This window comes from Esox lucius, chromosome 14 (genome assembly GCF_011004845.1).
Source record: "Esox lucius isolate fEsoLuc1 chromosome 14, fEsoLuc1.pri, whole genome shotgun sequence".
Lineage (NCBI taxonomy): Eukaryota > Metazoa > Chordata > Actinopteri > Esociformes > Esocidae > Esox > Esox lucius.
In genome coordinates, this window is record NC_047582.1 from 6,352,586 (window position 1) to 6,376,657 (window position 24,072).

The 24,072-nt window shown below is 44.6% G+C and overlaps 1 protein-coding gene across 2 annotated transcripts; it reads left to right on the top strand.

The window, feature by feature from the left end:
* Positions 1-35: 35 nt before the first annotated feature.
* mrrf (mitochondrial ribosome recycling factor) lies at positions 36-15,305 on the top strand. 2 transcript variants are annotated; one of them, XM_010877675.5, is made up of 7 exons: positions 36-111; positions 2,354-2,533; positions 2,925-3,080; positions 9,578-9,696; positions 13,027-13,118; positions 14,163-14,322; positions 14,473-15,305. In XM_010877675.5, exons 2-7 carry the CDS (start codon positions 2,356-2,358, stop codon positions 14,548-14,550), a joined length of 783 nt encoding a protein of 260 aa, XP_010875977.1. In that variant the 5' UTR covers positions 36-111; positions 2,354-2,355; the 3' UTR covers positions 14,551-15,305. The 2 variants fall into 2 exon arrangements, with proteins under 2 accessions (XP_010875977.1, XP_010875978.1); XM_010877676.5 differs by lacking the exon at positions 36-111 and adding an exon at positions 1,400-1,484.
* Positions 15,306-24,072: the final 8,767 nt, after the last annotated feature.

Below are 24,072 nucleotides of genomic sequence, written 5' to 3' on the forward strand. Positions count from 1 at the left end.
GAGTGCACAAATGGATGACTGTACACACACTATTTGCATTATGATGACGAAGAACACGATCATCCGCTTTCCTTGCAGCCATGCGCAAGTAGATATTTTTACAAGACTTGGGTAAGTAATTACATGAAATGAAACAGAATTCAGTATTATGAAATAGTTACCATATAAACCCCCACAACTTCTCTGGTATAGATCTGTTACTGAGGATTTTAGGAAAACCGACTTCATGTAACGACCTTCATAAATACATGTCATTCCACCAGTGTTTACCTACTTAGTTAGCTAACACTTGCTAGCTGTCCTGTAAAAAAAACGGTAACATGCATGATTGGAATTGATATAATCTTGATATTAAAAAAACGTGGTTAAACAGTGCCCTTTGACCAGACAGGTGGTGTACCTTTTATTGTGAAAGGGAAGTAGGTACGTCTATTCGATCAGCTTGTTCCTTTATTGTGTTATAAATCTCTAGCCTTCAGATCAGTGTCTAGTCTTTCTACAGTCCGAATTGAACTGTTAAAACCACACGGCTACAAACTTCAGTAGTGTCTTACCGTACAATGTGAGCATGTCAGCTGCCCCCCGTTATTTAGGAACTCCCACACAGACATACAGTACCCCACTGAACACCTGTGCTAGTTTTTCCGCTCCACTTAACTTGAAAAGACAGGTATCACCCCACCCCTGCGTGTGAGCGAGTAGCCTTCACAGGCACAGGCCAATTGTTACATTTACCTCAGTGGTGACACACGTCAAGTTTTTTACTTTTAGGATCTTTCTCCTATATCGTTTCACCACTATACACCAGCTGTCTGGTGAGCCAGAATGATGCTGGCTTCATGAAGGACTCAGGCGATTAAAATCAGAGTCAGCTATGGTTTGTTTAGAGAATAAAGCCCTTATTTGCCTTCTGATATTATTGATACAGTAGAGAGCTGCTGCCGACTGTGACAACATTGAGGTTTCTGGGTAGGCTCGAACGGATTCCCCCCGCCTGCTTGGGATGTAAGCAGTCACTATACACACAAAGCAAGGTGGTATTATGACTATGAGTCAAACCCGAAGCCTCACATTCAGAGGTGATTTGCGTCCCAATCGGTACCCTAGTCTCTATGTAGTGCGCCTCCATTTTTGGCCAGGGCTCAATTGGGCTTTGGTCAAAGCTAGTGCACTATATAAGGACAAGTGTGCCGTTTGGGACACTAATTTACAGGGAGGCAGTTGCGTCCATCTGCGTGTGGCGTAGGGCCTGTTTCTCTTAACATGGTGTAAGAAGTGTGATTTTATCACACACAATAGAGGATGTCATCCGGGGTATGATGCACAGCTTGGTGTTCACACCTGTTGGCAATGAAAGGCCTGTTCAGCAAGTCCCTCCCTCCCTGTCACGGATAAAGGATTTTCAGGGAGTTCTGTTTGGTGGGTGGCAGCTAGGTTCTTCTGTTTTCACCCTGAAGACCATAATGGGAAATTGAAGTAGGGAGGTGTGTTAAATATTTGTCGGAGCTACAATTTGTATTCCTAACAGTATTTCTTTTTAGATGTATTTCTGTTTAGGTTGATCTTCTTAGCTGTAGTTCTTATTGAAGCAGCACATAGACATATCGCCCCCTGCTGGCCATTTTTTGCCGCCCTAGTTATGTATTATCAGTGCTCTGATGTAAAAGAACAATGAGAGAACCTTAGATACTTTGGTGTTTTAAGAGTTTTTAACTGCCTGTCGCTAGTTTTTTTATCATTAGTGTCTGTTCATTCATGTCTGTTTATTCTTGTTGTTGCCTCTGTCACTTGTAAGCACCAATAAGCACAGAGCTTATATTATTATTAGAAGCACAGAGCTCCTGTACATTTTTACAAATGTAGTTATTTGAGATGCTTTTTTACTTTTAACCAGCTGTTCCTGATAACATTTCATATCTGTAATTATTTATAAAATATTTTCCAACTGACTGAGGTTAACTTGTTTTAGCTTGGGTAGTAATAGTTTGCTAGCCGGTTGATTCTGCTTTTAATCAGTACATCTGGACATTACCAGCTTTTGGTTTGATTTGGTTGCTCTTTCCTTCTGAGAACTTCTTAAGTAGTTTCCTTAAAGAGGAATAGGAGATATAGGGAAACAGCAGTGCTGAGGAAGAGGACAACAGGTTACTATTCTAAAGTATGTGGGAAGCATTCTGGGGTCCTATACTGAGGCATAACATATTATTATTACATTTTAGTTATTTAGCATACACCCTTTTCCAGAGCGATTAACTGTCTTGCGCATCTTAATTCAGTGTCCGCAGTTTAAGTTTTAGAAGCAGTTCTATAAAAAAGTGCCATCGTTGTTAATTGTGATTTGCGTCTGTGACAGAGATGGCTTCGACTCCGCTGGTCAAACTGAGGCCGGCGTTGGGCCGATGTCTGGCCACAGCGGCAAGGTCTTCCACTCAGCTGCCAGCCGGATACAGGGTACCACCGCTGCTCTCAAATACCGGTCATCAAAACATCCCCACCGCCTGCGCTCGCCTGTATGCCACCAAGAAGAGTAAAGGTGAGTGGAGGCCCGGTTGCCTCCCAACTGCTCTGCAGCCGTTTGATATTGTCAAGTGCAGCCCTGGAAAAACCCTCAAAGGCCGAGGAAATGTAGGGGTAGGAACCAAGGCTCGGCCCACCCGGCGGTCCGCTGTGTCTTTGAAAAGGTTTTATGTCTCTGCTTGTGCGCTGAAGTGGCATTTGGACCATTCGATAGCTTTTATTTTTGGTCATTTTGTTTTCGAGGGGGTGGAAGAAAACACGGCGGAGTGGAGGTTTTCTTGTCTCGCTTTTATTTGTAATAACTGGGATTGAGCCGACTACCAGCATGCTGGTTCCCCTCTCCTCCGTCGTTCAGCCCCTTTGAAGTCTCCAGCGGTAAGGAGATTTCCTTTCTTCTCTTTCCACAGCGAAGGCAGCAAAGGGCCAGTCGGCCAAAGTGAACATCAACTCGTCGCTGGTGGAGGACATCATCAGTCTGGAGGAAGTGAAGGGGGAGATGGCCACCGTCCTCGCCGCCCTGAAGGACGAATTCAGCCGCAACCTGAGCATCAGGACCTCTCCCGGTACGTAGGGGCCCTAGACTGTAAGGTGGAGCTCTCACTCTCTGTCCAAGCCCTCTTTTCACTGAGAATATTGTCCCTTATGGCCAACACTGAGTTGCTGGCTAGTTCACTTGCTTCTGGGTATCCCTTTCAGTTCTGTCACTTATAAAATGTTTAGAGCCCTCTGTAAATACAAACAAACAAGGCTGGATAACCTAATGAATGCTGCAGTTCTTTTTTGGAAACAATTGTTCAGAGAAAAAATATAAAAGTCATATTTCTGTTATGTTTTTGTTGGTCGTGTTGCACTGTAGAATGAGTAGGTCCATGTCAGTTAGCTTTTCTCGCCGAGCCCTAGAATGAAGGGTGTTGCATTTGATGCCAGAATGTTGGGTTACTGTCAGGCCTACTTCTTCAGGGGACGTCTGTTCTGCAGGGAGGGGTAAGGAGGCAAGGAATGAATAGGCTGAGAAGGAAGCACAACAATAGACTGCATGTATGAAAAAATTTTAAATGCATCTTTTTGGCCATGTTACTTTTCTTAAAATAGTATATAGTGGTAAACCTACCTAGTAGAGGACAGGTTTCCATCTTGCCCCATCGCACATTGACCAACATTGTTTTGGGAGGCAGAGAATGAATCCAGGGGCTATATTTGGGGAGTTTCAGAAATTGTTTGCATTTTGGGGTCACCAAGTCTATAATTCTACTAATAGATGTCACCTCCATGCCAGTGGTCTATTTCTGAAGGGTTGCTAGCTTTTATTGAATGAAACCCCCCATTGTTTGAAAAATCATATTGGTGCTTGTATTGTAACTGGGTGCTATGTTCAGTTGAGGCGGAGACTAAGCTACTTGTAAAGAGAAAGATGCAAATCCAGCAAAGCACCTCATGCGTTTGCTTGTGGGTCTGTTGTGCTGTCACCTGTCCAGGGGAAGACAGCACAACACGGTGTGCCAACTGTTACATGCCACCGCCCTCCGTGAACAACTTTCTAAATGTTTGAGCTGTACAAAAGGAACAAATTCAGCAACGTCTCGCTGACTGGTGCAGTAAGCCAACCAATTGTCTATGGAGATGTTAGAAAAGGTACACTTTAAATCCTGTGACTGAAATGTATCAGATCAAATGTATTTTGGAAGGTACCGCAATTGATTGGGGTTTGCCCATTTAGTGTTTTCTCTGTGACAGAACTGGGCTGGACGAAATGACCCAAAACGTACACCACGATGTATTCAAGTCTTTACGTCGATACAATATTAATGAGTGTATTTTCATTTGTACATCTGTCATTATGTCTAAAATATACAAAAACGCAACCTTTTTCATTTACTGTTATAATAGTGGTTTGTTTTTGTTTAGGACGAACAGAAGGGCTGGCATTTTCAGCTGCGCTCCAGCTCGTGCTGTCAGTATATTCTACTGGATGAAAATGTTTCAGATGAGATAAAATGTTGGTGTTATTGCCTGTCTGTCTCTACTACATTTCAGCATACCTTGCAGACAGTTTATTTCTGCTGTTTATCAGATACTTTTTTTTTAACCAGTTCCATGTTTCATGTGGTGGGTCCCCTTTTGATGACAATTTCTTAGTCTGTAGAAACCTCTCCAGTATCTGCTATGGCAGACTCCTTCACCTGTAGCCCTTGTGCGAACCACATTACATAGCTATATCTGAAAGCTAGTTTGTGTGACGCTGTTGGATTCAGTATCGGATGAAGCTTGCGAATGCTGTTTGTATCAGATATGCACAATGCAAAATTAGCAATATTACGATTTCGAAGATTGTAATTTAATTATTGAATTATAAAAAAACAAAAATGAAATAATGAACATTAGTTTTTTTTCCTTAGATAAACGTTATGTCACAAAGTTCTATCAACACATGTGAATGGGGGAAGGGCAATGTAGCCAGATAACACTGCTAGCTCACTTCTTCTGTCCCTGAGGGAGAGAGTTGCATGCACAGACAGACCAGCAATTACCTCAAGCGATTTATGAACTTGGATAACTTTTTGATATCCATAGTTATTCCCCTTTAACTCTGTTACGTCACCAGGTGTTAAACAAGGGATGCGTAGGCCTGCAGGCCAGAAGTGTGAGCTGTATTCCTCCCCGTGAGCATGAAAAGTCCACAGTGAGTTTTCACTATCGATTACTGGTCAACAGATGAGGGAAAGTGCACCCCTGTGTGTTTACTTTCTCACTGACAAAGGGCCTGAGGGGTAAGAGCGAACTCTGCCCTTTACCTTGACCCTTGCTGACCTGGTATCCTGAACTACATCCAGGTCAAAGCCTCTCTCCTCTCCCCTGTCTCTCCTCTCGCCTCTGAGGGGGCTGAAGGGTTGGCTGGGTGGGGGGCACCCAACATAGCATCTATGCTCAAATAATATAGCCCTTCTTTCACACCCCCTCACCCTGTGCCCATCTGTCCAGATGCACGGTAATCCGTGGAAGCAGCAGGACTTAAAGCTGACAGGGGAATCTCGACTGGAGAGATGCCGGAATGGGAGGAATCATGACATCATTCTGTTCTCGTGTCTGTGGGATAATGGTCTCATCTGGCTCTTATTATGCAGTTGTTTGTTATAGAGGGGAAGGGGAAAGTCACCTTGGCTGATGGAGGGACCGTGGTAGAGCCCAGATGGATGTAGTGTCTGGGCAGGGCACGCACTGTTGGAGATATTATGTCGCGGTCTGTCCCTCTGGATGACAAACCTCTTTTCCACGGGAACGCTGGGTCAACATCAGGCGATTAAGTCTTTTTAAAAAAAAATCAATAAAAAAAAAATAAAGATTGTGTATGGGGGGCATATCATCTTAGCATTTCTTGGCTTACTTCCGCTGATGTTTTTCCTTGTCGTCTTTTTCCCTTATTTCCCCCCAGGTGAATTAAACCTTTTTGTGGTTATTGTTTATTTATATTGCCCTTATCTCCATCCATCCATTGTTCATGTTTCCTAGCAATTCCTCCGTTCTCCAGTGGTGTCTCACAAGGGCCTCCAGCTGCCCCGTTCGAGAGGAGGCCATCATGAGTAGTCGAGGGACCGGTTTATGACAGGGATGAAATGTTTGACACTGGATGCCTCTTGCCTGATGAGCCGTCCTTTATTTAATTCTGCTCGTCTGTCAGTAGCTTTGTACGTAGTCTGAAAGGGATGTTGTGGAAGTCGTTTGTTCGACAACAAAACGCTGTTCGACAACAAGTGCAATCCGAGCGTTCAGAATGGGTTTTCATTCTAGAACTTGTCAGGGAAGAAAACCAATCCAGAAAGATGGTGGATGGATAGCCTGGCAATGCTACTACCAGAACATGTGCTAGAAAGAAAAAATATACTGAATACTCTACATTTTAGAATTTGTGAGAAGATCTGTATTGTTGACTACTCTCCTTTAGCCATTTTGGGTCAACTAACCATGCCCTGACCAGGAAGAGCCCGTTTGGCTAATGGCTTCCCAGTCGATCATCCCTCCTCATGCCGTTTAGGAAACGCCTGTGTGCCCTTTGGAAGCGTTAGCAGATGTGCAGGCAGCCAGGCACACGTCCATAGGGGCCCAGGTAGTTTCTCCGGTCCATCAGCGGTTTCTAGAAATTAGCCCGGTGACGAGGTCCAGGTATCACAGAGATGCTCATAATATCAGACCCGGAGTCACAGCAAATCACAGCAGTTTATTATTAACTGGTGTCCAACTTTCCTACGCTTAGGTAGCCCCGACAGGCACTCCAATAGGGCCAGGGTGGCTGTCTTTCACTAAGAGCTCACAGACATGGTTGACAGTCAAGTCTTAACCTACCAGCCAACATATCTCAGACCAGACCAGTGCTAACTGTCGTGGCATGCACTCGCTGTTCCTAAAGGCTGGGTCCATGCCAGTCTTCGTTTTCTACTCCAGTTACAATTAAGGTTTGGTCATTGGTGTTGAATGTGCCTAAATGAGGCATCCAAATCTGTTCAGGGCCTGTGAGATCTTGGTCTTCACAGCTGGAAACTCAAATGATGCAATACATATGAACTTACGATCTGAAGCCTGCCAAAAGCACAAGGTTAAGTTTCAGGTTTTGTTGGTTGTATGTGAAAAATACACATGGTGTACATGGTAACAATTAAATGCTCACATGCAGGTTCCATCAAAACAATGCAGCAACAAAAATAATTAATAAAATATTTCAATATAAAGAAAATAGCTCTGTAAAATGTAATGTTTTAGCATCTAGTATATTTCGGGGAAGCACAGTTTACACAGTGTCACGGAAGTGGAGATTAGAGAGCAAGTAAATGTGTGTTTGTGCAAGAGATCCCGGTTCATATGTAGACCAAAGGGAGTGAAACGTAAAAATGTTGTCCCCACCAGGTTTTTTGGCATGTCCCCACTTGGAAAAAGGAACAAAAATACAATTTGGCATAGTTCTAGAATTGGGGTTACTTTTAGCTTTAGGCATTACAAGTTAGGCATTAGGGCAATTATGTAATATATGTTATGTAACTGAGATTATGATTATGGTAATGGTTATGATTAGAAAAAATAGGGATTCTAGACCACCGTTTTATTTATTTTTTACACATAGTTGGACACCTTGATATTGTGCTAAATTCCAACTGCATTTAGTGATAAAAGTAACACAATTAAAAATATTGCATCCAAAAAATGTACTTTGAAATAATTTATGCAGTTAAGGGAATTTTATTTGTTTATTTTATCTGGAAAAAAGTTTGTCACATAAAATGGCTAAAATTAGAATCAAGTTCACCAAAACAGGTGCAAATGATTAGAAAATCATTAGAGAGTGTCCAGCCTTCCATAAAGATTAGGGTTAGGTGTGGTTTGGTCTTAACCATATGGGTGTGTGGTAACACATCATGCCAAGATCAAAAGACCCACCCGAGGTCCTAAGAAATGTTATTGATACCCATGGTCTGGAAGGGCTTACACAGCCATTTCCAAGCAATTTGAAGTACATCATTCAATTGTCTGGTGGATCATCTACAAATGGAGAGGATTCAATACCACTGGCAATCTACAGCTCAGTAGTACAGCTCAATCTATACTTTAATTTTTTTCATTCAAGATTTTGAATGAGGAGACCCCTGCAAATTGAATGCTTGTTCCTCACTCAATACTTCCCTTTTCAACTTTTTTGGAAAGGAAAGAGAAAGGGTGCAGTGGTCTCTTAATGTTTTCCTGAGCTGTATAGGACAGGTTGTTCCACCTAATTCAGTGCAAGAGTTGAATGAAAGAAGTCTCTATGTGCATAATCAACTGGCAGAAAGACTGCACAATCATGGCCTACATATGAGGTCAGGAAAGAAGAAGCCTCTGCTGTCCTTATCAGACATCATCCGGTTAGACCAAAACTACTGGAAAAATATACTCTTAACAGATGAGTCAAGTGGAGTTGTTTGGTTGCAATGCCTTTTAACTGAAGAACAGCGAAGTACAAACCATAAAGCGTGAAGGCAGTGGCATTATGGCTTGGGGCTGCTTTGCTGCCCCAGGGCCTGGCCAACTTTCCGTCATTGAGTCAACCATAAATTAATCTATATTGTACCAGGTAATTCTGGTGGAGAATGTGATGCCACTTGTCTAAAAGCAGAAGCTGAACTGAACTGACGTTTAATGAAAAAACTATTCAACCACCAACTGTTTCCTCAATAGAATCTGATCTTACAGTAGTATCCACAAACCATCCAACATTGTCCAATCAAATCGAAGCTTACAGACAAGATTGTGCTGACCAAGTTTTCAAAAGTGTACAGGCTGTGCTGAGTAACCGAGTGGCTTGTTGTGTGTGTGATAGGAGTTTTCCAAAATGTTTTCTTCTGTGGATTTATTGCAGAGGTCAACAAATTGGAGTGTGTCCAGTGAGCTGGCCTTGAAGTGGGTCTCCAACCGTTTCTCATTGCCCTACTACAGTAATGTCGATAAGCACAAAAAATGGCAGCCTCCATTAAAAATATAAAAGTGTCGGTTACTCCGAGGCCCACCCTCCCTTTGCACTTCTCGGCGAGGGTTCGGTGATGTAAGACAGAAAACGGAGAGGGAGGAAACGGCGGCGTCTGAGGTAAGCCAGACAGGGAGAGGGGAATCGCATCGAAGAGTAGCTCTGGCTCTGCAGTCCACGATGTTGGGGGGGCTGGGAGAGTGGAGGGGGGGGGGGGGGGGTGGGCAGCAGAGAACCCTCGTAGAGCGGGTCTCCGAAAAACCTCCGGCACCTCAGCCAAAACCAAACCTCGGCTTCATACCAACTGTGGCCTCCAGCTCAACTTCAGCCAACGGTCTGAGGCTTCATGTGATGCATACAAAGGTACCATCTCAACCACAAACATAATTATGAGGAAGGTTGGTTTGGGTCGAGTACTCCAGGCTGTTTTGGGCGGATCTAGATAATGGTTTAATTGTTTGGTTATGCCTTTGAGCAGGGTTCTGTGCTGGTGACATCCAGATTCCCTTAAATCAATGCCGTTTATCAACTTTGTTTATTCAGTTCACCTTGTCATATTGTGTTCTGTGGTTTCAGGAGCTCTGGATCATGTTGTGGTGTCCACAGCGGACGGCAAGTTCCCTCTCAACCAGCTGGGTCAGATCTCCATGAAATCCTCTCAGCTCATCGTGGTCAATATGACCAGCTATCCAGAGGTGAGCTCAAACACACTGTGAGACACAAGCGTGCACAAAGCTGGATGGCTGGCTGGGTGGGTGAGCGTGTTTGGGTTCTGCTCTGTATTAAATCCCAATTCAATTTGCAGTGGTTTTGGCAATTCCTATTAGGAACTAAAAAGGTATAAGTTAAAATAATGCACACAATGCAGATGTTTTCTCGGGTGTAGCAGAATGTTACAACCCCTAAACAGCTTTGAAGGTTAAGCGGTGCTGAGTGTCGACACGCAAAAACCACGGCCAACATCCATAGACCTCTCTCGCTCCTGCTTCCGCCCTCTCATTCTACATTGAACATTTTTGGTCATAAACCAGATGCTCTGACCCAGTGTTCAGGGTTAAGGGCCTTGGTCAAGAGCACACTGACTGATTTGTTGCCTTGTTGCTTGGGATTCGAACTAGCGTCCTTACTAGCCTGTCTTTTTCCTCTTTCTATTTCTGCTTCTTCTGAAACCCGAGTCGGGGCCCTGTGTTCAGCGGTAGTGATCGATGACTGTTCAGGGCAGCCCTTTGTTCTATGACAGCGATTGAAACAAAGGCCAAGACTCTGTGGTCAGCTGTCATCAGCAGGAAGTGACCGCACTGTGCCCTCTGGGAAGGAGGAGGACAGACTGCTCAACTAGAGGCTTTTTCTCTCTCTCTCTATCTCACACACACACACACACACACACACAGACCTCACTCACCCCTCTCCTTCCTCTCTTTCCTCTTCTATTTTTCCTGCGGTGTTTCTTTCGCTCTCTCTCCCCTTCTCATTTCTCCATCCAGCATCCCAGGTTGTTATTAATGAGCGTTGTCACCGTCTGAAGCTAGGATCACTTTTAAAGGGAGATTGATTCTGCCTGGTTTTGGCTGGGTATTATGGAGATCTGGAGGCCTTTTCCTCTACAGCTAGAGAAGCTTATAGCTTGTCACCCGGTGTTCTGTCCTCAAGGGCTGGTTTCAACGGCGATCACACCCCTGTCAGATCACACCCCTGTCAGATCACACCCCTGTCAGATCACACCCCTGTCAGATCACACCCCTGTCAGATCACACCCCTGTCAGATCACACCCCTGTCAGATCAGCCTGCATGTTTAGCTTTACTTCTGTACCCCGGTGGATACTGCCCATCCTGTACGTTGCTCTGGGCAACAACGTCAGCTGAATGATGGCATTTTACATTTCTCATTCCCGTTATCGCTAATGATGAGCTCAGCTGAAATGTGAACCGTTCAACACAGGTCAGTCCCTAAACAGAGAGGGTCCCAGTCGTTCTGTGGCCAGAGGCATCACCAGCCCGGGCTACATTTGGCCGTCGCCTTCTCCAGGCGTTTCCAGCGCAGGGTCAGAAACCCAGCGCCCCTCGGGTAGCTTCCCATTACCTAACGATCTAACGGCCCTGCAAAGACAACACTGAGGTGACTGAACAGCACCCAGCGCAAATAGGATTATAATTATTCACATCCATTACCCAGGGTCCTAACGAGAGGACATTGTTTTCCAGCCATTCATTAAAGGTCCAGTACTGTGGGGCCGTGTAACTACAAACCACCTCAGCGGCTGAGGTACTGTGGGGCTGGCAGCATTAATTAAACTGCTTGGATCTTAAGGATGACTGAGGGGAGGCAGCGAAGTGAGAGCGTGTGTGCGCAGGCGTGTGTGCGTGCATTTACTGTGTGCGTGTGGTATCCTCCACATCATTAGCAAGGTGTTTTCTTTAGCTCCGTTCGTTCCTCTTGACCGGGCAGAGTCTTTGAACTGGCTGTGTTTAATCAGAAACCACAGTGTAATTCCAGCATTTTTTACATATTAACCAGAACATGCCTGGTGTTTATAGAGCTACCCAGAACAGAGCACAACCCCACCCCCCACCCCCCACCCCACTCGCCCTTAACTGCTGCTGGATCCATGGAGAAATAATGATGAATTCAATGCTGAGAACAATCAAACATAGGTATGGGTAGGATCTATCATTCTGGACTTAAAGACAGGAACCAGAGAATAGGAAGGCTGCCTTTCTGTAGGGGGGATTTTTCTTTTTAACTCGCAAGGCAAGAGGCCTCTTGAATTAATACATACAAATACGCGCTTTAATCTCTCTGCCAAATCTTTTCCCTAGTGGTTAAGTCCAGAACCCTGCCCCTAACTCCCTCCGCCCCCGAAAAAGAGAAAGGAAAATAAAATATGAGAAATGGATACGCCAGCTCTTCTCTCAAATCACACATTTGCGCCCTCTTAACATTTAGTTTAGCACTAGATTTGTTAAGGTGTGATGCACCTCGCATGCTGGGCCATTTCTGTGTTACTTGGAATTCCTGTTGGACAGTTGTACCACGGCGGTTGTACCTTGAGGTTTAAGTGTCTGTGATGAGTTGCAACACTCCCATAAGTAACCAGGGACTCCGTGCACTCTGTGTTGGCGCGTTGTCCACACGCTGCCAGTAACACACCAAGCTGTACCGGAGGCTTTACTGATCCCAGCTAGCCCCATCTCAGACCCTTTCCCCATCAAGCCACCCCCCCACAATCCACCACCGCAGCCAAATCACATCTCAGGATTACGGAGTATTCCTCCATTGTCTTTCGGAGTCCTACCGCCATTAGGCGTGTGATACGTTATGCAGACCTCCTAGGTAATGATAGTCTGCCAGAAGGCCGACCATTAGGTCCAGGAAAACGTGCCGGATGAAATCTACCCATACGTCTCCTCCTCTAAAGCCGTGTGGGTACCAGGACCCCCCCCATCCCTTCCGTCCCGTAGGGGTCACCAGAGGTCGTTGCCTTGCACTGCAACCCCTCAGCCCATTTCCCAGAGGACTGCGCTCTGACAGCGCCCCGCGGCACTTCCCCTGCCGCACACCCTAACCCCCCCACACGACCTTCCACCCCCACTGCACCCCATCTCCAGTGATTCTCTGGAGGGTGATGCAACACAGTCCACCCAGCTAGCCGTGGATCAAAGCTGGACCGGACCGGGTACACTCCGGGTCAGCCTCACGGTGCTCCTGCTGCCAGAGGGTCGGCCGGCCCAGCCCAGTCCGGTCAAGCTTCAGAAACCCCCCGTTAGATATTGCACGTGCAGCGACAGTTCTCAAGGTCCAAATGGAACACGTGAGGACAGAACCGTTCTGAGATTTTACATTTCCAAACAAAATAAGAGTAATGTCCTGGTGAGGGAGGTTTGTTGGAGGGATACACCTCTGGTCTGCGGGCGGGTCTGGACGGGATGGCGTTCCGACCTGGCTGTACGGGTGGGTGTCTGTCTGCCCCCCCCAGGCCCAGCTGGCAGTCATTAGGGGTCTAATGTGTGTTCGGTGTGTCCTCAGGCCACGCCAGCCGCCGTCCGCGCCCTGCGAGAGAGCAGCATGAAGCTGAACCCCGAGGTGGACGGCACCATCATCCGGGTGCCCATTCCCAAGTGAGTCGCACGCCCTGCCCCGATTGGGCCTCCCGGCTAAGGCGCCCGCCGCTTCTGCTCCGCTATCACTTTCCCCCGGTCCCTTTACTCCCTCCGTCTCTCTCTCTCTGCCTGTCCTCTCTGTGTCGGTGTATCTGCCGGTCTGGTTTTGCTCTGTGTCTGTCCGTCTGTGTCTGTCCCCTACCATTTCCCCCTGTCGATCTGTCTTTATTTCCTCACCTCCCCCTCCTCTCCACTCACAGTAATTAATTATCTCGTCAACCCATGTCCTGACACCTCCGTCCCCTTTTTAATACGCCACATAAAAGAAATGCATCGACGTGTCTGCGTGCTTCTAGGCGTTTCTGACATATTTGACTAGTTCAGCTGTAGCAGGCTGAACAGACCGGTCGCGGTCAGGCGTCTCCAGTCCTCCGACCAGATCCTCTCCCTGCCAAGTCAAACAGCCTCTCCTACGTTCACCCCAGCACTCTGGGCCCCCGCGTGGGGAATAGTGTGCAATTTGGTGGGCAGCTACTCGACATGCTGCCATCCCTCGCTAAACCGCGAAATCCGCGTGGCTGTTAACTGTTCCGGGTGCCAGCAGCAGCAGGTGCCTCTCTGGCACCGGTTTGTGTGGGGGCGGGGGGGCAGGCGGACGCGTTCTTCCTCTGCAATCAGTCCCGGCACGCAACAGCATTTGCATTTCCAAAGAAGGCAACTTGGCTTGATTGGCCCAGAATCAGTAATTACCCATTATTGTTTGCAGTAAATAAGACACCACTCTTGGATTGTTTGCAAATAGTCTCAGGCAAAAATGCCAATTAAGGAGAAGAAACGGGAATGTCAATGCAACAAAACAAAAACATTGTCGCCAACTGCTCGGTGACCTTGATTTTGATTATTTTTCCCCCAAGATCCTCAGACAGACAGGTATTGTTTTTTTTTTTAAGAAGCGAAAGAGCTTCGCATTAAAGTGTTATGAGTCGTGCATGCTTTTCCAATACTTTTATGTTTGTGTGTGTGCGTGCGTGCGTGCGTGCCTGCATGCGTGTGTTGATGCAGGGTGACAAGGGAGCACAGGGAGAACCTGGCTAAGCTGGCCAAGCAGTTCAGCAACAAGGCCAAGGAGTCACTGAGGAGGGTGAGATCCAGTGCTGTGGCACAGGTCAAGAAAGCCAAAGAGACTGTATCCGAGGACACCCTCTGGCTAGTGGAGAAACAGGTACTGAAGCAGCTAAACCCATTCCCTGTTTAAGAGAAGTCTAGTCTCTGGGTACAAACGGAGAACATTTCTACGTTTATAGAACTTTTTATTTTCCTGTCAGAGTTGTCTACTGTTTAAGTTGTCTAAAGTTTCCTCTCTCTCTTTTAGGTCGATCAAATGGCAGAAAGCTTTGCTTCGGATGTTGAGAAGCAACTGGCCACCAAAACCAAGGAGCTGTTGGGGTGACCTTCTTTGAACCCCCATTGCGTGTATCACCGAACACAAATCTGAATCAATGACTGGTCAAAACTATTATGTTCATTTGAGAATTGATGTAGGGCATATGCTGAATCGTACTGTAGGTTTGGTCGGCCCTCTGCGGTTGTTTGTGTGTTTCACTCGTGCGTAAATAGAAGTTGGCGTCACACAACAGCGGCTGCTGGTTCCTCCCTCACTCTCGTCTTCAAACAAACACAGAGGGGGAGAAATAGACTTTTAATGGCATCTGGAAGACTCCTTCTAATCAAACCGATGCGAAAGAGAGCTGTGTTTGTGTAGAAAGCACCACACTGAATGTAAACGGTGAGGCTTTTCTGGACCTAGACAAGGAGACAGTCACCCCAAAGGACAGGGAGTAGTAGAGATATTAATGTGGTGCCAACATTTGTTTCAGATTCAGTGTTAAAGGTGTAGTTCTGAGATTTTGCATATTTGGTAAATTGTTTTCTTACCTTGAAATCAGTCTGGTCTAAGAGTGACTGGAGTCCACTCTTGGTTTAGTTAGATGAGTCACTTCTGGTAAATGCTAATATTCTAAAGTAATAATAGTATCTGGGGGATAATACGCATCAAAATATTTAAAATGGATGGCCTATTCCTTTAGTAGTCTCTCTAAACGCACTGATTCATTCTGTCAGTTTATAAAGGAGTAATCCTTCAACGAACAATGTAAACAAAATAAAGTGAGCAATCTCATTATTTAAGGGAGCCATTAACCAAAACGGCTTTGTGTTTTTCTTCTTTTGCCTTTCATGTGAGTTGCGTGTTAGATCTTTTTCAGTGGGTATTGATAATTATGTACTGTCTCTTTGTACTAAACCTGAATGTATTGTACCACTATTGTCATTTTCATAATTAGTCATGGGTTTAATAATGTGGTTTACTTGGTCCTGCCCCAAGATGCTGCACACGTCAAATATGCATACACACCCAGATATATACACACACACACACACCACACCCTGAGACGTTAGCTTGGTCTTTAATGGGAAAAACAGACAAGGGTCATTGGATAAACAACGGTTTACAGGAGGGGAACACAGACAGGAGGGAAATGGCAGTGTTTCTAGTGATTCTACGTCCATATGTCAGCAATTTGGGGGCATTGTGTACCTTGGCCCAAAACAGAGGCTCATGATCGATGGAGGAGTGAAAATCTCAAGTCCCTGGCCCCGAACACTGCCCTGGAAATTGCTTTCAGCTGATAGCTTCATTGCAGTTAACATTTATCAACTGAATTACTGGTGCTCACTTGCAGTGTTTACTGCTGCTTGGAACAGAGAGAGCGGTCGAGAGAACGGTGAGGAGAGAGGAAATGTTTTTTCTTGTGCCTCTGGTAAAAATATACAAGTCTAAATTAGCTCAGTAAACTTTTCAATTGATAGTGTTGTACTCCCTTTAGACACCGAAGGCTACCAACGGCTGGTTGAGAGGATAAAGGAGCTAACTCCTTTACCTTTATGTACCGGATTTGATTTTAACAGGTCTTTGCTCTAACTGAAAGAATATAAAGTATTTTTGCCTTCCTCTATTTTACATGCAGATTACGCCTGATTGAATTATTCATTTCGGGAGGCTTGTGACAATAGCGTAACATTGATATGCCGGTTAGGTTTGGTGAAAGTAAGAGTACTTCACCGCAGCCAGTCTGAGGGTTTGTGTAGCATGAAGCAGGCTATCATACCGCCTTCCCTGCCCGTGCCGCTCTGATTGCACCCGCAGCCCATGTTCAGAGCAGTGGTTTCCAAGGAGAGAGAAAAGGGGAAGCACTTCAACAGTCTCAGAATTGGCCTCCATGGGCCCGTGGCTTCCTCGCCCTGTGAAGTGTACGAGCCACCCGACGATCTCATCAGAAATCCAATCAGCGAGGATGTGTTAAAAAAGGCACTTCTGGTGTGATGGGTGAGACTTTCAGCCAAGCAGTTTGTGCCATAGGGGCAGATTCACTGCATATGTAAATGAGACAAGAAATTTACACAGATTTGATATTCAGAAAGCTGTTTGGAAGGAGGGACAGAGGGAGCCTTGTCTGGTAAGTTAGAAAGAGTGAAAGGAATATGCAATGCTCAGTTTATGATCCATTATTCATATTTGGTGGTCGTTTTCAATATACAGTGAAGTCAGTTTCTGGATGTGAACAGTTGGCCTTGTAGTTTAGGACTAATGGAATAATATGTGAGGTCTAACCGAACACATGAATTTGTGACTTTAGGGTTATACAGTTAAATTCATATGTGGGATATATTATATGAATTCAAGCAGAGGTTTTGAGACTATTGGATGCTGTACTGTAAGCACAGGTTTAATATAGGCCCTATACGCTTTTCCACCAACTGAAGAATAGGTCTATTATTGTAGAGAAATGGTGGTTCCACCATTACATTAACAGGTGAGGCTTCTTAATCATCAGGTAACGAATACTGTGGAGAAAAAATGCTTCCTTCCTTTCCTCTTTTCTAACATCTCACTGAATTGACCTGGCCTCGTGGCCTGTGAGCGATTTCAGCGTAAAATACAAAACCTGCGCTCGTTTGTGGCAGGAGGGGGGGGGGGGCGGGATTGTACCCCTGGGTGGGTCAGTGCACGCCTCGCCATGGGCCCAGCTGCCCGTGCGCCCGTCTCTGAAAGGAAAGACCAATCCCCTTCGAACAGAGCGTTGCTTTAGTCTGAAGTGGTTAAACTGTCATTCCAAATCGTCTGGACGTTGTGATTACCGGCACGGGAGGAATTATATATTTAGCTTTATGTCCGCCGCGATTTCCTCCCCCCGTCTTGATCTTAAGTGACTGGTACCCTCGACGGTTCCTATCTCTGAGGAGTTGAACTTATCCCCTGGGAATACTGTAATCAAGAGGCTTCGAGCGGAGCCGCGGAGAGAAGAGGAGAAAGAGGAAATAAGACCGTGGTGGCTGAGAGGATGATGTGATGGGTCCTGGGTATCATAAATGACATAGTTCTCTGTATTAATATTCAAATCTGCATGTGACTCATGAACCCCAACGACACTAGAGACTGTAACACATGCTTAAATAGAAGGTTAAGCACATTGAAGAAAAACAATTATGTACATATATCAAGGTTCTTCAGTTTAGGCCTCCAGTTTCCCGCTATCACAATAAACTCAGACAGATTGTATGGCATATGTTCTAAAAAGGCCTGTAGCTTAGGTATGGGTTTATGTAGTTTGAGAATGGAAAAAAAACAAAGGGATGCCTGCATGTCCGGAAAGTAAGGCTTCTGCAAGACCTGTTCATGTTTTCCCTCTTTTTAGAATATGTATAGTCTGTGTCTAACTTTGTGAATGACCTTCGGAAAGACATCTCAATGGTAGCCCTTACTGTGTGTACTTATCATGTTGGCCAGGCCTGTCTTGGCCCTTTTCTACTCTCAAGGTGTCAGAATGATGGATGATCCTGTGTTGTGATTGACATTGTACTTGCTGTTGTACTGGAGTGACTTCACATTTTCAAGCCCGGTTTTCAAAACAGGTGATACCTGTTAATAACAACAATATCGTGAGCTGATAAGGACTCCTAAACTCAGCACAGTTTATTGGGAGCGATGCTAGTGTCTGCTGTTTAACAGGTCTCACCAGGCCCCCCAGTAATTTTGACTTCCATAACAGTTTTTTTTTTTGATAGTGACCAAATACTGTACTACCCCTCAGTCCCAAACCTCTTTTAAATATGCCTCGTCAAACAGTCGATCCATGGTTCAGATTGTAGGTTTGATACCCGGGACCACCTGTATGCCTCGAAATATATGTACAATTGTGATTACTTGCCTGGGATGAATGTCGGGGAAATGGCGTGTATCCCCACGGTCTACAACATGACCCTAATACTTAGGCCCTCAAACTCTAACTGACTGTGCTAAGATATCCTTTAAGATATGTTGGACAAGGCTAATACATGATAACTCCCCTCGTAAAAAGAAGCGATCATTCGCTTTCCAAAAGCCACGGATTGGACAGGAAGTCTGTTAATCTGAAACCCGATCCGGGAGGAAGGAAGGACTCAGGAACCAGCGTTCAGAGCTTTCACCAATCATATTCATCACAGCCACCCGGGCCGGGCCAGGCCCAGACTCATTAGGCTGCAGCACTGCACTTAACTAAACATCTTTTCCATAAAATAAATGCTTCCAGGTTACTCCGCCTAACCCAGGTCGCCTCCTTACCCGGCCGCCCCACTTTGACTCAACGGCCCATCTGATTTCAATTACCTCATCGAGTTGGTTGGTGGTATTGGGGATCAGAGCTGTGGGTTCAAAAAGGGTTTGAAATCGTTCAAATACTTTGAGCGTTTGCTTCAACCTGTCTGGAGGAACAACCATGTTTTTGGGGCGGTCAGTATTGTTTCGTATGTTCAAAGGCAACAGATAGCCTCGTCAAAGCACAGCCAATGTATTTGAAATTATTTCAAATAGTGTCTGAATCCAGTTTTGGCCAGTGACTACATAGGATATCAGTTTGACTGATACCTGCAAGTCCACAGCACAGAGCCATGGCAACGGGTGAGTGCCCCAACCAATGCATACCCCGACACAGGTTTGTCTCCTCACTGTCATCTACTATACAAGAATGGCATCCCAAATTATGCACTATTCCTAAGATACTGCATAGGGCTGTGGCCCAAAGTAGTTCACTATTATACGAAATGGGATGCCATTTTGGACGCATCCAGGGGGTAATAGGAGGGGAAAGCGATATTGAATAATTGGTTCCTGCTGTTTTCCCCCCTTTCTTTTGGAATATTAATTACCAAATAGCCGTCTTTCTAAATGACATAAGGGCCCATACATTTTCTATGGGGAAAAAGGTACCATTTGTGGCAAATGCCGTTTTTTTGGTGTCTGGGTTGATATTGCAAGGAGGTCTGAAAGAATGGGTGGGTTTTACTGTCATTTATATGGAACGGGTGGGTGTTTGGTGGGGGGACATTGGTGTGGACTTTCATTTTTCTTTTTAGAACTAGAGCATCTTGGGAGCCTTGGGACCCAATACAAATGCCCCCCATGCTGTTAACTACTTTTGACCAGATGATAACATGAATAGAATACTGGGCTATTTTGGACACAGCCCGTCACAAGAACTTGGTTCAGGCTATTCTAAAACCCATTTGTGGCCCAGGTTTACAGATTCAATGTTCAGAGTTTATTTTTTTCCACCGGTCACATGCGAAAAGTCAAACAGCAAACAGGAAAGGCTGAAGGCTGCAGAGCATATGTTCTGTTGATGTCGAACAGAAGTGATGTTTTCTGTTGGTTTATTTTAAAATCAAATTAAAGTTCCTTTACATGTGAAGACTGTCTGGCTGTATGTGTCCCTCTCTCTCTTTCTCTCAACTGTACAGGTAGAATATGACCAGGTATTATGAGAAGTTAATCATGTACTAAAATTAAATATAAGCTTTAAACTATTGTACACCCCTGGATTAGAGCATGAATAGATTTAATGCTAATTTAATATAATCTGTTCATCCTTTATTTCTCATTCACTCTTACTGGTATTTTATTAAAGCATGGTTGGTTTCTATAGCAACCTAAAATCCATATCCTCACAACACCAGTGTTCATGTGGCTGGGGAAAGGAGAGAGCACCACCTAAAGGCTGAAGACAAACAAACAACCTGGCTGCTTCTTGTGTGGGAGATGTTGGGAATACAACCACAGGTTACAATTAATCAGTACTTTTAAGACCAGTGTTTAAAATAAAATGTAAAATATTTTTAACAAATTGTTGTATATAAATAGAGTAATTTCTTTTTTCCAGATATGTTTGTTTGAGAAACAATGAATTATAAACACAGCTACTGATCGTTTATTTTACATTAGGTAGCTCACTCAAACAGCAACCATATTCTCAGAAAATGGGAAATATATTATGAGGAAAATGGGAAATGTCTCATGAGGAAAATAGGAATTGTTTCATAAGTTGAAAAATATAAAGGGTGAGTAAATGATAAATGGAAGAGTAAAAAAAAAAAAATGTTAAATGTATTTTGTTGGTTTCTTATAATAGGCAAAGGAAATTATTAAAAATGCATTTATATTTAACTATCCTTTTAAATAATTTATTCATCAAATAACCTACTTACATTTGTCATTCCTGGGATTACATAATTGGATCCCTTTTCCAGCTAATGAAATACAAATAAAACACGAACACTGCACATTTCTGAATACAACGTTATGATTGTTTGCGTGTTTATAAAACACAGTTTGTTTACCAGCTGTTGCCGTTTGAGTCAGTTAAGAGAGTGAGATTCCTGTGTTTATTCTATTGTTACTTAAATTAAAGAATGTATCCTTCCAGTTTGGCTTATACTGATTAAGCCCAATGGACTAGAGTCTTCATTCTTATGAACCCTTAGGAGGCAGACACTAAGGGGGGTTCAGTTCAGTGCTGAGAGCTCTCTCTCTCTTCTCTCCTAAGTCACAATGTTCCGGAACAATCTCTAATGAAAATGTTTGTTCTGTTCTGATTTATAGGCACATATCTTCCCTCAACCTCTGGCAGAACACTTTTTGAGAATATTTTTGTTGTTGTTTTGTGAATCAGTTCTACTAAACAGTCATAGAAGAACTTGGGGAAAACTGGTTTGTCACTATGCTGAATGTCCTCTTCTATGTTCCATCAACTATAACATTTCCTTGTATTTCTTGCCCTTCATACTGTTGTAACCCATTTGATACTTAAATGGCTAAAGTTTATTTAAGATATTTAGTTTGCAAAATCATCCCATGTATATGTGTTAGTCAGCATCAGGGAGAAATACTAAACAACTGTGTTATTCCTACTTTTACCAACAGAGGGAGACAAAGACTGACAGTCACACAAATCACAGGGGCCCTTGATTTGCAGTACTTTATTATTCTGTGATCTGTTGTTGGTGACAAACTGTTCATAATATGGTTCTATATTTCTATATTACAGGGGTCATTATGTAAACAAGAAAATGAGTGGTGCGTGGCAGTACTGGCAGCACAACATAATGTGTTTTCTGTTTGCACTGAGATAATGGTCTTATTTAAACAACTTGTTTCTAGGCAGCCATCCTCAAACAGACTATTTACAGAATACTTTGCTTCCCTCGCAAAGACACACACACACACACACACACACTTACATTCTCCCTTTGGTCACAAAGTGTGTACATGCTTTAGCCCTGGTTGTAAAGTTAAGGGAACATCTCTCTCTGTCCCCTTCTCACTTTTTCCACCTCCCTCTTCACATGTGGTAATTGGTGGGCCATGGATGGTGGTGAATTGTTGTCCTTCGTTCTTTTTGGGGTGGTGGTGTGGATGGTGGTGGCTGTCTATCTGTGTATCTGTATCCTGCTGCTCTGCTCATTGTGCTTTAATAACCAGGTGGATGAATCTGACAAGGAGAGTTCAGAGGTCATGCCAGCTGATGTTGTAGAAATCCTGTGAGCACAACAACTGAGAAGCAGGGAGTTCTTTTTGTCCTTCTTCCACGGAGACGCAACACCAGAAGAGGATACTCCCTCCACCCAAGACATTCTGTCTAGACTTGAGATTTGAATCAATCTAATGATCTGACTCATAAAGCTGTCCAGTACCTGCAACTACGTAATCTGAAGAAATGTGAGTCAGGAGACTGAACTCTACTTGTGATCGTTTTGGTGGGTTTTCTTGTTTGTTTGTGTGTGTGTGTGTGTGTGTGTGTGGCATTTGTATTTACATACTGTGTGTTTCTTTGTCTTTCATAGGGTTTGTTTTGGAGAACAACAGGTTCCCCCAGGAAAGGTCTTTCTCAAACAACAGTATTCCATAGTGATTATTTTTGTCTTCTTTTTCTTACATTCGCTGTATGCTTTGATTTAAAAAGGAAAAAAGGAAATGAGGAAACAGGTGATGTGTGCTGTTTTACAAAGAAATTATAGTAGAATTGTTTCCAGTCTTCATATTGATTTAGTGGACAGACTCAGTCTCCTTTGTAGTACCAGAACAACATGCCTCAAGTAAAAATAAATCTGGATTTACAAAATACAGATTTCACTTATCAGATGAAATTAATAGAAATAGAATAAATGGAAAAGGAGCCCTTTTCAGGACAGTGATTCCTCTATTCTTTTAATTAATCTGATGGCATGGATCAGTATAGGTTACTTTTGAAAAATAGACTGGGTCCTGGGCATTGGAGTAGGAGGCTGTTAATGGGTCCTGGGCATTGGAGTAGGAGGCTATTACTGGGTCCTGGGCATTGGAGTAGGAGGCTATTACTGGGTCCTGGGCATTGGAGTAGGAGGCTATTACTGGGTCCTGGGCATTGGAGTAGGAGGCTGTTACTGGGTCCTGGGCATTGGAGTAGGAGGCTATTACTGGGTCCTGGGCATTGGAGTAGGAGGCTATTACTGGGTCCTGGGCATTGGAGTAGGAGGCTGTTACTGGGTCCTGGGCATTGGAGTAGGAGGCTATTACTGGGTCCTGGGCATTGGAGTAGGAGGCTATTACTGGGTCCTGGGCATTGGAGTAGGAGGCTATTACTGGGTCCTGGGCATCGGAGTAGGAGGCTATTACTGGGTCCTGGGCATTGGAGTAGGAGGCTATTACTGGGTCCTGGGCATCGGAGTAGGAGGCTATTACTGGGTCCTGGGCATCGGAGTAGGAGGCTATTACTGGGTCCTGGGCATTGGAGTAGGAGGCTATTACTGGGTCCTGGGCATTGGAGTAGGAGGTTATTACTGGGTCCTGGGCATCGGAGTAGGAGGTTATTACTGGGTCCTGGGCATTGGAGTAGGAGGCTATTACTGGGTCCTGGGCATCGGAGTAGGAGGCTATTACTGGGTCCTGGGCATTGGAGTAGGAGGCTATTACTGGGTCCTGGGCATTGGAGTAGGAGGCTATTACTGGGTCCTGGGCATTGGAGTAGGAGGTTATTACTGGGTCCTGGGCATTGGAGTAGGAGGTTATTACTGGGTCCTGGGCATTGGAGTAGGAGGCTATTACTGGGTCCTGGGCATCGGAGTAGGAGGCTATTACTGGGTCCTGGGCATTGGAGTAGGAGGCTATTACTGGGTCCTGGGCATTGGAGTAGGAGGCTATTACTGGGTCCTGGGCATTGGAGTAGGAGGTTATTACTGGGTCCTGGGCATCGGAGTAGGAGGTTATTACTGGGTCCTGGGCATTGGAGTAGGAGGCTATTACTGGGTCCTGGGCATCGGAGTAGGAGGCTATTACTGGGTCCTGGGCATTGGAGTAGGAGGTTATTACTGGGTCCTGGGCATTGGAGTAGGAGGCTATTGGCTGTTGATGATATTAAGTACGTTCCTGCTGTCCTCACACCATAGAACCATATAACTGGTTTATGGCTTAAGGGAAATGATACATCTAGTTGCCATCATTTCCTAATATCAGTTTTAAGGGGGTTGTCTTGAAGTTGTTTATTAAATAAAAAATGGATTTACTTGATTTATAACAAGGCCTTGTTGTAAAGCATATCAGGCCCAGGTGAAAGCATATCAT

What these genes read in the sequence shown, in the direction of transcription:
- mrrf (XM_010877675.5), top strand. Translation starts at nt 2,356, where the DNA reads ATGGCTTCGACTCCGCTGGTCAAACTGAGGCCGGCGTTGGGCCGATGT. An exon ending in ATCCGGGTGCCCATTCCCAA is followed by an intron (nt 13,119 to 14,162) that starts GTGAGTCGCACG and finishes GTGTTGATGCAG; the next exon opens with GGTGACAAGGGAGCACAGGG. An exon ending in TCTGGCTAGTGGAGAAACAG is followed by an intron (nt 14,323 to 14,472) that starts GTACTGAAGCAG and finishes TCTCTCTTTTAG; the next exon opens with GTCGATCAAATGGCAGAAAG.